Source organism: Hyperolius riggenbachi, chromosome 10, assembly GCF_040937935.1.
Source record: "Hyperolius riggenbachi isolate aHypRig1 chromosome 10, aHypRig1.pri, whole genome shotgun sequence".
Lineage (NCBI taxonomy): Eukaryota > Metazoa > Chordata > Amphibia > Anura > Hyperoliidae > Hyperolius > Hyperolius riggenbachi.
Window position 1 is genome coordinate 269,481,632 of NC_090655.1, and position 12,867 is coordinate 269,494,498.

General features: G+C 44.6%; 1 protein-coding gene across 1 annotated transcript in view; it reads left to right on the plus strand.

Moving 5' to 3' along the window:
- The window catches only part of LOC137537194 (zinc finger protein 850-like), a 113,236-nt gene extending 106,078 nt beyond the window's left edge, over positions 1-7,158 (plus strand). Inside the window, exon 6 of the mRNA XM_068259304.1 lies at positions 5,053-7,158. Coding sequence (XP_068115405.1) covers positions 5,053-6,761 — 1,709 coding nt within the window. The 3' untranslated portion in view covers positions 6,762-7,158. The remainder of the gene's footprint in view (positions 1-5,052) is intronic.
- The last annotated feature ends 5,709 nt before the right edge of the window (positions 7,159-12,867 follow it).

The following is a 12,867-nucleotide window of genomic DNA, read 5'->3' on the forward strand; positions in this document are numbered from 1 at the left end:
CAGAAATTATCAATGGAGGTCTGGATTTGGAGTCGCACTCAAAATTAAAGTGGAAAAAACACTACAGGCTGAGCCAACTTTGATGTAATTTCCTTAAAACAAGACAAAATGAGGCTTGGTAGTGTGTGTAGCCTCCATGTGCCTGTATGACCTCCCTACAACGCCTGAGCATGCTCCTGATGAGGTGGCAGATGGTCTCCTGAGGGATCTCCTCCCAAACCTGGACTAAAGCATCCACCAACTCCTGGATAGTCTGTGGTTCAGCGAGACATGATGTCCCAGATGTGTTCAATTGGTATCCATATCGTCAATGCCTTCATCTTGCAGGAACTGCTGACACATTCCAGCCACATGAGGTCTAGCCTTGTCTTGCATTAGGAGGAACCCAGGGCCAACTGCACCAGCATATGGTCTCCCAAGGGGTCCAAGGATCTCATCTCGGTCCCTAATGGCAGTCAGGCTACCTCTGGGGAGCATATGGAGTGCTGTAGGGCCCCCCAAAGAAATGCCACCACGCACCATTACTGATCCACTGCCAAAATGGTCATGCTGGAGGATGTTACAGGCAGCAGAACGTTCTCCATGGCTTCTCCAAACTCTGTTACGTCTGTCACATGCACTCAGTGTGAACCTGCTTTCATCTGTGAAGAGCACAGGGCACCAGTAGCGAATTTGCCAGTCTTGGTCGTCCTGCACAGCGTTGGGCTGTAAGCACAACCTCCACCCGTGGATGTCGGGCCCTCATACCACCCTCATGCAGTCTGTGTCTGACCGTTTGAGCAGACACATGCACATTTGTGGCCGGCTGGAGGTCATTTTGCAGGGCCCTGGCAGTGTCCCTCCTGTTCCTCCTTGCACAAAGGTGGAGGTGGTGGTCCTGCTGCTGGGTTGTTGCCATCTTACGGCCTCCTCCATATCTCCTTATGTACTGGCCTATCTCCTGATAGCGCCTCCAAGCTCTGGACACTACGCGGACAGACACAGCAAACCCTCTTGCCACAGCTCGCATTGATGTGCCATCCTGGATGAGCTGCACTACCTGAGCCACTTGTGTAGGTTGTAGACTCCATCTCATGCTACCACTAGAGTGAAAGCACCTTCAGCATTCAAAAGTGACCAAAACATCAGCCAGAAAGCATAGGAACTGAGAAGTGGTGTGTGGTCACCACCTGCAGAACCACTCCTTTATTGGGGATGTCTGGCTAATTGCTAATAATTTCCACCTGTTGTTTATTCCATTTGCACAACAACACGTGAAACTGATTGTCAATCGGTGCTGCTACCTAAGTGGACAGTTTGATTTCACAGAAGTGTTATTGACTTGGAGTTACATTGTGTTGTTCAAGTGTTCACTTTATTTTTTGAGCAGTGTATAAACCAGGCCTGGGGAAACTTCGTGCAGACCGCAGGCTGCATTACTAACATGCCTGGCCTCCTCCTTTCTCTTTCCCCCTCCTTACCTGCACAGTCGCGAGCAGGTGCTTCCTACGTCGTGTCTACATAGTCACAGGCCATCACGTGACACGCGTCACATGACACGCCAGTGTACCGCATGCTGGCAGCCAATGTGTAATACGCTGACGTGTCATGTGATGCCTGTCAAGTGACGGCCTGTTAGTATGGCCTCAATTCACTAAGCAGTTTAGACTAGTCTGCAGATGGTTTTTAGTCTACTGATGGTTTGGTGTAAGGTTTTAGACCTGTTTTTAGACCTGGTCTAACATTCAGTAATTTCACAATTCACAAAGGCAAACAAGGAGTAACCACGCCCACTTTTTCTGACAGAGATTACACCAGCTGATTTCTGTAGGTAAAGTAATTCTGTGGGGTACGTTAGATGTGAGAATGGAACCTTTATATGCAGGAGTTTAAGTGTATGCAGAGGAGAGCTCATAAAAGGAGTAGGATGTCAGTCATAGCTACTCTTCTGTGAATTGCTTCTTTTGATCATTTCCCCTGCTTTACCGACCTAATTACCAAGTGGTTTAGACCAGTTCTAAAAAAAAAAGTATAAAAAATTTGGTTATAGTGAATTCCCCTTTGATGCAACTGACCAAACCATCAGTAGACTAAACTGAATTGAGGCCTATGGGTAGTTTGCCCAGCACTGGTATAAAGGCTAAAGGCTTATAATTTTAAAGCTTCATCATTTTAAGTTTTTGGATAACTTTTTATGTCATTTTTTTATATACCAATAGGCATAGCCTCATGAGCCCCTAAGGCAGGGGTCTCAAACTCGCGGCCCGCGGGCCATTTGCAGCCCTCGATACAATATTTTGTGGCCCCTGCCGGCAAAAGCAAAAGATACACGGAAGCGAACTATTTTTGCCTATTTTACCTTATAGTTCGCTTAAGGGCCCGTTTCCACTGTTGCGACGCGATTCCGCCGGCATCCCGACGCTTGTAAAAACGCATGCGGATGCGTTTCCGCATGCGTCTTTACCCGCGATTTCGCGTGCGATTTCGCATGGCAGGGTGCCATGCGAAATTAACCATGACTCTGCCAGGGCAAAATAACATTGAAAAAGGTGCAAAATCGCACGCGAATCGTGGGTAAAAACGCATGTAAAAAACGCATGCGTTTTTCCTATTAAATACATTAGCGGCGATTCGCATGGATTCCCGACGCAGGCGAATTCTGTGGGTCCCGTCGTGCAGATTTGGCCCGCCGCCAAATCGCTCCCGCACGCCGCACATATGGAAACAGCCCCAGGCCACTTCAATGTACCAAGCGAATCCGCATGTCGGCGCCGCATGCGGATTCGCTATGGTGGAAACGAGCCCTCAGTGCTCCCAAGTAATCCGCCACATCCCGCTGCTAAACGAGGGCTGCAGAGCCCCCAAATCCCCCGGGCAAACATCCACGACTGCGCTGAGGGGCAGAGCTTCCAGCTGTAGCTCTGCCCCACCTGACGTCAATCGCCGCACGGATCGCCACCTCTCCCCGCCCCTCTGTGAAGGAAGAGTGAAAGGGGCGGGCAAAGGCGGCGATCCGCCGCGATTGACCTCAGGAGGGGCAGAGCTACAGCTGGAAGCTCTGCCCTTTCCAGGAAATGCCGGCGGATTGCCCCCCGGGCGATTTGGGGGCTCTGCAGCCCTCGTTTTGCGGTGGGGACACGTGAAATCCCTTATGCGGCCCAGCCTCATCCTGACTTTGCCTCCTGCGGCCCCAAGGTAAATTGAGTTTGAGACCCCTGCCCTAAGGACTCGAATTTGTGATTTAAATGAGGCTTAATTGCCTCAGCTGTGCGGCTGGAAGAGAGGGGGTTAGCTACCCATAAGTCCATCATCTCCCTGCGTTCCAAATGTCTTGCATGCATCGTATGGGACCCATTGCAAGACTCACTACCGCACACTTCCTCCTTCAAGCTGGAAGGCGGAAGTGCACGGTAGTGAGTCTTGCAACGCGTCCCATAGGATGCATGCAAGACATTTGGAACGCAGGAAGAAGACGGACTTATGGGTAACTAACCTCCTCTCTCCCAGCCGCACAGCTGAGGCAACCTCTTTAGCTGTATGGACAGATATATCCGTCCATAAAAACATGCTGTGAACAGTATAAACGTCCATACACATCAATGCTCTCCTGCACTGTATACTAGACCCTTGCTTGACACATTTTGGCAAGTTACAGGAAAAAAAAAAGTTTTAAAAATACATTTTATCACTTTTTGCACAGAAATCCTGGGGAAATTGAACGCTAGGGAGGTTAAGCCTCATTTAAATCACAAATTATATATATATATATATATATATATATATATATATATATATATATATATATATATATATTGTATAGATATATGCTTTATCTATTTTTATATCAGTAGAGTTTTATAAATTTCAACTTTTGAGTGTTGCATATTTTTTCCAGAGGTAAACCTGTTAAGCTATAATAATTCTGTTTATAGTGAAATGTATCCACTACTTCCAATCTTGATTGTCGACTTTTTAGACCTGAACCAATAAGTAGTCAATAATCATTTAAAGTGGACCTGAACTCTTGCACAGCACAGAAGGAAAACAGAGAAATGTCCCCTGTATGTATTTAAAGAGTTTAGACTGTTTAATTTCTCCTCCTTTGTCTGTTATCACAAGTTGAAATTTGATCTCTCCCCTGTGTCACATGACTGCCACAGCAGAGATGGCAGAAAAGCTCATTTGAAAGCACAGGATATTAACAATATCTCTGCTTCCATGAATCAGGAAGTAGAAACAGTGCAGATTTATTTTAGGATTTGTGCCAGCTGTAAAAGCTGTAGAGGAGTATATATGTATGTATTTATATCCAGCTACAGAAGTATTGTGGTTTGGGGTCTCCATGACATAAATGGATAATTCCTCCACCTCGCAGCTCCTATAATTTAGTGCCGTGTAACGTCACAGTATCTTTATTTGCACAATTGGGGACAAGAGAGAGATAACTGTACATTACAAGAGGCATATGAGTGACACGAGGACACAGCGGTAATAAGAATGTGTAAGTGACACCACATTGCTCTACACACATAACACAGATTTCTTGCTATAAGTACATAGAGGTCTGTTGTCACAGGAGTAACACATTGCTTCCATTGTCTCATCAAGCTCTACAACTTACTGCTTTTCCATGTATGGCCAACTCTTTATGTGTAGGGGGAGGGGGGGGGCAATGAGATGACTTATGTCATCTGACTTATATGCTAATGTAATGCAAATTGTATGCAGATAATCATTTGTCAGGAAATGCATTTGATTGGCTGAATTCCAAACTACATAACATTTGCATGCAAGGCACAGTTGTCATGTGATTGGCCGCCTGTAATGAGCACAACCTTCTGCAGTTCTCTGTGAGCCTGATTACCTCTGATGATCATTGACAACTCTGAGCTGGTGTAAATTGTATGCTAATTATATGCGAAGTTATGCAGCGGTTGCATCTGGTCCATTTCTAAACTGCATTAACTTTGCATCAACTTTGAATTATCAGCAGCTCACTGACCATCCCTAATGATAATTGTTCCTCCCCTCAGAATTCTCTAACAGGAAGTGATGATGTTTCTCTATTTGCAGGGCGGAGTCCCGGCATCAGGAACCTCTCAGAGACTCGTCTCTCTGTATCCACAGACTGTACAACGGATGATGTCACTGGACAAGAGGCTCCTGCAGATAACCTGGTTACCCCAAATATCCCCCGAGACTCCCCTCACCTGTCTAACCCTGAGGGGCCTCATACCCAGCACAGCTCTCCCCCTGCTGGAGGCTCTTTTTGCTGTTCCTGGTGTGGGAAATGTTTTGTGTGGAAATCACATCTTGTCAGTCATGAGAGATCTCACACTGGTGAGAAGCCATATTCATGTGCTGAGTGTGGGAAATGTTTTAGACATAAAGCAGACTTTGTCAGTCATGAGAGATCTCACACTGGTGAGAGGCCCTATTCATGTGCTGAGTGTGGGAAATGTTTTCTGCGAAAAACACACCTTGTTGAACATGAGAGATCTCACACTGGAGAGAAGCCCTATTCATGTGCTGAGTGTGAGAAATGTTTTCGTAGTAAATCACAGCTTGTCAGACATGAGAGATCTCATACTGGTGAGAGGCCCTATTCATGTGCTGAGTGTGGGAAGTGCTTTGGTCTTCATTCAAGCCTTCACAAACATGTGAAATGTCACACTGGTGAGAAGCCCCATTCATGTGCTGAGTGTGGGATATGTTTTCTGCGAAAAGCACACCTTATTGAACATGAGAGATGTCACACTGGTGTGAAGCCCTATTCATGTGCTGAGTGTGGGAAATGTTTTGTTAGGAAATTTCATCTGGCCAGACATGAGAAATCTCACACTGGTGAAAAGCCATTTTCTTGTACTGAGTGTGGGAGATGTTTTGCAGAGAAATCAGTGCTTATCAGACATGTGCAAATTCACAGTGGTGAGAAGCCCTATTCATGTGGAAAGTGTGGGAAATGTTTTGGTCAGAAATCACAGCTTGTTAGTCATGATAGATCTCACACTGGTGAGAAGCCCTATTCATGTGCTAAGTGTGGGAAATGTTTTGCATGTAGATCACAGCTTGTTAGTCATGAGAGATCTCACACTGGTGAAAATCTCTATTCATGTGCTGAGTGTGGAAAATGTTTTGTATGGAAATCACAACTCCTCATACATGAGAGATCCCACACTGGTGAGAGGCCCTATTCATGTGCTGAGTGTGGGAAGTGTTATGGGAATAAATCACAGTTTATCATACACAAGAGTACTCATACTGGTGAGAAGCCCTATTCATGTGCTCAGTGTGATAAATGTTTTGGGCATCAGTCAAACCTTTACAACCATATGAGATGTCACACTGGTGAGAAGACATATTCATGTGCTGAGTGTGGGAAACGTTTTGTGCGAAAAACACACCTTGTTGAACATGAGAGATGTCACACTGGTGTGAAGCCCTATTCATGTGCTGAGTGTGGGAAATGTTTTGTTCGGAAATTTCATCTTGTCAGACATGAGCGATATCACACTGGTGAGAAGCCCTATCCATGTGCTGAGTGTGGGAAATGTTTTGTAGAGAAATCCGAGCTTGTCAGACATGGGAAATCTCACACTGGTGAAAAGCCCTATTTATGCGGAGTGTGTGGGAAAGGTTTTGGTCAGAAATCGGGGCTTGTCAGCCATGCGAGATCTCACACTGGTGAGAAGCCCTATTCATGTGCTGAGTGTGGGAAATGTTTTAGACATAAATCACAGCTCATCACACATGAGAGATCTCACACTGGTGAGAAACCTTGATTATCATGCGGGGCTATAAAGGCCAATATTATGGGCAAGAGAGCCAGACACTCCAGAATGAAGTAGCCATATACTGCCAATAAACAGAGTTGCAGTCCTTACTGATATCTAGATCCAACAGCAGTAACCTGGGATTTGTTAGCTTAGCATCTTGTACTATATGAACAGCAAGTCTTACGTTATCATATCCCTGCCGTCCTGGAACAAACCCATCTGGTTGTCTCTAACCAAGTGCCCAACTACCAACCCCAATCTCAGAGCCAGGATCTTGGCGAAAACCTAGATATATTTATTAACCACTTCAGGACAAAAGCAATTTTCACATCAGCGCTGCTCCCATTCATTCGCCAATAACTTTATTACTACTTATCACACCTAAATGATGTAAATATTGTTTTTTTTCCAGAACAAATTAGGCTTTTAGTGTGTGATAGTTTTGTTTAGTAATTACCTTATTTTCTATTCATTTTAAAGGGAAAATAAGGGAAAAAAATAGAAAACAAAACACGCAATTTCTCCATTTAGATCCAGTATAGCTTTACAATAAACAGTGCCAACTATAAGTTAAGCCCACACATGTTATTTGCTCATCCATCCTGGTTATTTCAACATTTAGATTATGTTCCTAGTTCAATGTATAGTGACATTATTGTATTTGGAAATAAGGTGTTGTCTTTTTCTGTTTTTTTTTTGCTTTCTCATTACACTATTCAGGATTTCAAGACCTTATTTGCAAATATAATAATAATATACCCTCATGGCATACCTATTTAAAAAGCAGAGTACCTAAGGTAACCATATATGTTTTTCTTTTATATTCTGTAACTTTGTATTCATTTTACATGTATTTTATTTTGGTATAGAATATGTTATTGCTTTTGATTCAGTTTGTGACTAAAAAGAATACACATGACATGGACCTCAACACTAAAGCTCTCTAAACTCTATTCTACTACCTCTCTTGTAGTTTATCTGCAACTTTCCCAAGTTTGATCATAGTATTGAAAATGACTTTTTATGTTTTGAGTTTGTCCCTACCTATTTCTTATGTGACGTGGGTCCAAGCTTTAAGACACACCAAAATGTAAAATGAAAATTATACCACATGTGCCTCATTTAGAAACAAACTGGTGGTGCACTCTCCACAATTTCACTGGACATATATATACGTCCTGTTGTCATGAAGTGGTTAAAGAAAATCTGTAAAGAAAAAAAGTGGCGCAATGGGGTACCTACCTCAGGAACGGAAGGCCTCTGGATCCTAATGAGTCTTCCCCCACCCTCTTCAGACTCGAGGATCCAGCGCAAGCAGCCCCTGAACAGCGTGCAGCAATATTTAGCAAGCCTCGCTCCTGCGCAGCCACACTACAAGCTTCCACTCTGCGCAGTAGAGCAGACCTGATCAACCTTGGCTGTTTCCACCAGAGCCCCAGGAGAAGCTTGTACTGCGGCTGTGCAGGAGCGAGGCTTGGTAAATATTGCTGAACGATATTCAGGGGCTGCCCTCGCTGGATCTCAGAGTCTGAAGAGGACCCTCCCAAGGGGGCATTTTTTTCCTTACAGATTTTCTTGAGGACTGTAGTGTTAAACCCCCCTAGTAACCAGGCCATTTTTACTTAATTGGGCCACTGCAGCTTTAAGGCAAAGCTGCAGGGCCGCACAACACAGCACACAAGTGATTACCCCCCCCCCCCCCCCCCCCCCCTTTTTCCCCCACCAACAGAGCTCTTTGTTGGTGTGGTCTGATCGCTTCCCCTATGTTTATTTTTTATTTTTTTTATGTAAATATTTTTATTATTTTTATTTAAATAAAAAAACATATTTCTTTAAATGGTTTCCCTCCCTCCATCTGTCCCCTAGTCAGCCAATCACTGCGATCGGCTGTGATAGGCTTTAGCCTATCACCGCTGATCGCTTCTGTGTCACCCAGGGGGACAGCCGTGTCACACGGCTGTCCCCAGTACAGCGCTGCTGCTGAAACCACCGACTCCAACTCCAGATACCCAAAATTGCTCCGACTCAGACTCTGACTCCAGAGCCCTGTAGGGGGGGGGGGGGGGAGTAACCAAAATGTCAGCAAATTTCTTATTATACTGAGCAGGGGGGTAAAACCATCTGGGCCAGGAGCGGTAGATGTTTTTAGTGACTTAATAGTGGAGTGTTCCTCTTCCATAGTAATAGGGGCATTTAAAGAGGAACTCCAGTGAAAATAATGTAATAAAAAAGTGCTTCATTTTTACAATAATTATGTATAAATAATTTAGTCAGTGTTTGCTTTTTGTAAAATCTTTCCTCTCCCCGATTTACATTCTGATATTTATTACATGGTGACATTTTTACTGTGGGCAGGTTATGTAGCTGCTGCTAGCTGTTTTGGCTGTTACAGCCAGCTGTAAGCAGCTATTCCCTGTCTGTGAACATTGTTACATTGTGGTAGTTTGCCAGAAGTACTGCGGTCCTCAGAGCTTCTTGTGGGAGGGGTTTCACCACAATATCAGTCATACAGCGCCCCCTGATGGTCTGTTTGTGAAATGCAATAGATTTGTCATGTAAAAGGGGGTATCAGCTACTGATTGGGATAAAGTTACATTCTTGGTTGGAGTTCATCTTTAAAGCAAACCTGGAGTGTATTAAAAAATAAAAAATAACGGATAGTCGTCTATGGAGAGGGAAGGTTCTGGGTCCTAGAGAGCCTTCCTGTTCCTCTCACCGTCACCTCGCGTTTTGCATTTTCTTCCCTCGCACATCTTTTTTTGCGTTTTGCATGCATTTGCAGTTCTCATATACCAAATGCCTATGCGTTTTGCATGCGTTTTTGATATGCGTTTTATGCAAATTACTAGGAAGCCAATAGGGAGCGGAAATACATCATCAAACTTGTTTAAAAAAAAAAAAAAAACGCATGCAAAACGCACTAACATGCAATACCTCTGCGTCACCATTGACTTTCATTATGTGCGTTTTTGATGCATTTTTTTGGGAAAATATGCAACAAATCCAGCATTTTTTAAAATGCAACCACAAGTATATGCATTTTTAGATGCGACCCATTGACTTGCATTATGTACATTTTCTCTGCGTTTTCCGCAACGTTAGTGTTTCTGCTTAGTGTGTTCCCAACCTCTATGCTTCTTGCTGGTCTGTAGATAAGGAGGGGAGTTGTAAACTAGCCACCCATGTCTCCGGAACAGAAGAGTCAATAGCAGGTCCTTGTCCCGGGAGCTTTCCGTAATATTCCTCAAATATCTCAATCACGCTAGAAGGAAAGGCCTCCACAGCACCGCTGCTGTTGTCTCATTTCTAAAGCCCCATCTACACGATACGATTCTTTGTACAATTCCATTATGATTCTGTTTACGATCCGGTTAAATCAGACATGTCCGATCGGGATTCAATTTGTCATTGTTTTGCAATGGCAAATCGAATTGAATTGAATCGAATCCCGATCGGACATGTCGGATTTAATCGGATCGTAAATAGAATCGTAATGGAATCGTATAAAGAATCGTATCGTGTAGATTGGGCTTAAGGGATGGTTAGTAACATTGCGTTAATTTACAAGCATATTGGCTAGAAGGATTGTTGTCTCGCAGTAGAAACCTGGCTTTGGACAATTTTAGGTCTCTCTGATGAGTTAAATTAAGTAAGGAATCAAGCTTGGTCCTTTTAAGATTAAATGTGTAATGTCGGGGGTAGGAGACTGAAAAGGTTTTTTTGTGAAGACCATCTAATTCTCTAGAAAGAATTAAAATTTGCTTTTGGGCCTGATTGGCTGTTTTTAATCAAAATCCCCCTAATAACTGGTTTATGTGCAACCTGGGGGGGGGGGAGGGGGGGGGGGTCTCCTTCAATGTTATGTAAAAATTATTACTCTAGTTTCATCCCAACCGCCATACTATTAGCATGGTCCACAAAGGTCACCCGAGACCCTGGAGATTAACTGTCAGGATATGATGATCAGACCAAGCACAGGCGACAACATCGGAGGCAGTCGAGGTAGTGGAAATCACTAACAACATAAATATGTAATCAAGCCTAGCATAAGATTGATGTGGAGGAGAACAGAGAGGAATGGTGAGAAACACTCACCAATCGATGAGTAAAATGCATTGAAAACTGTTGCCTCTGTTTAAGTGTTTCTTCCCAGTGTTTGGGTCCCCCTGTGCTGGAGGAGCGCTATCCCCTTTCTCCTGTCTACAGAGAGCGAGCTCTTACCCTGAGTGGGGTCAGGTGTAATCTCTCCACACATTTAATCAGTGGTTTCCTTAGCGGTAACCCTTGTCTGTGAGGATCATCAGACATTATTTACTGGGATTTTACCCCACTACACTATTGGTGGCTCTCGAGGTTCCCTTTCTGTCTCTTCTGCAAGAAAAGAAATATTGCTGTCTGCAGCCAACGTTGTGAGCTCTCCAGATATCCAGCAATTGAGCCTTTATGATGAGGGCTTTCAGTTTTCCAGAGAAACTACAGTGAAAGGAGAGAGAGTGGAGCAGTCCAGTAGGGGATTGGCCACTGTGTTAAAATCCCCAGCAATAATCAAATAGAGAGAGGAAAAATTCTCAATATGTGGGGATAGCTTCTTAAAGCAACAAAGACAGCTATGCTATGCCAGGAAAAAAAAATCTATAAGTAGATAAATACTTGTTCTACTTACATAACATGCAGTGTTCTCCCCAGGGTCAAACAGGTGGGTGGGCCGCCCGGGTAAAATCAATTACCGCCCAGCTGGCTGCGTTCCCAGCTTCCATCACCGCGTGGGATGCTATCGCACTGGGTTACCATGCAAAAAACAGCGCTGCTCCCGAATCTGCACAGCTCTGTGCAGAGTAGCAAAGTAGTCGTTTACCCACAGCATGTCCGTCCCCCTCCTGCACATACAGGCTCTATTAGCAGAGTGTACGGTGGAAGCTTTCACTCACCGCTCGTCGCTGTTATGATTCCACTGCTTGCCGGTTACCGGCTCACATCTATGATGCCCTCTAGTGGCGAGGCGCCACTGCATAGCGTTATAGATGTGAGCCGGTAACAGGCAAGCAGGGGAATCCTAACGGCGAGGAATGGTGAGTGAAAGCTTCCGCCGTACACTCTGCTATTAGAGCCTGTATGCGCCGGAGGGGGACGGACACTGCGGGTAAACTGCTACTTTGCTGCTCTGCCGGGGGGATGTTTGGAAACTCGGGGGGATTAGGAGAGGGGGCGGGACATCTCACACATCAGTTCATGGAGCTGAGATTCTGCCCCGCATTTGGCAGAGGGGGCACTCGGGGGTCAGGGTTGCACTGGAAATATGGCTGGGTCACTTGGGGGGGGTCCAGGCTGCCATGAATCTCATGGCTGGAGCAGCAGCATTCGTATAACCGACGGGCGAGTTGACGGGGGATAGTTGGGACTGGGAGTCGCATGGTATTGCAGCAAAAAATAAATAAAAAAAATACAGAACGATTAAAAAATAAATAATAATAAAATACTGCTAACCCCCCCTCCCCCCCTTCCTCTGAAAACAGCAAATGTACATGGATGAAACCTAAAGGACAAGGGGGTTGATGAATCAAAGGAAATAGCGCAAGCAACCTCCCGTTGCGCTAATAAATCGACGCAACTTAATTTTGTTTCCCTGTACGTGCACTAGTGGCAGTGTTGCGTGTGTAACTAAGCAACGGCCGCAGCTTTCACAAGCCGCACAGTTGCTTAGTTATGCACACTACGCGAACACTAACGGCAGGGAAACAAACTAAGTTGCGCTGATTTATTAGTTGCTTGTGCCATTTCCTTTGATGAACTGGGACAATGTATAAGAGAATCAGAATCTTTATTATCGCCAAGCACGACTGGGTCATGCCTGGAATTGGGCTTGTCACGTACAGGGTACTGATACAGGATATAGATACAGATACAGGACAAATCAAGCAGTCAGGAAGGAACACATTTGCAGAGAGAGACAATGGCTATCATTCATAAAGCATTCCCGCATGCGGAAATGCTTAAAACAGCTGACTTTACCGAACACTTGGCAAAATCTGCATTCATAAAGGCTCTTTCCGCATGAAAAGCTGACATTACCGAGCAGAACGATAAATCACCGCCTTGTGCGGTGATTATCGTA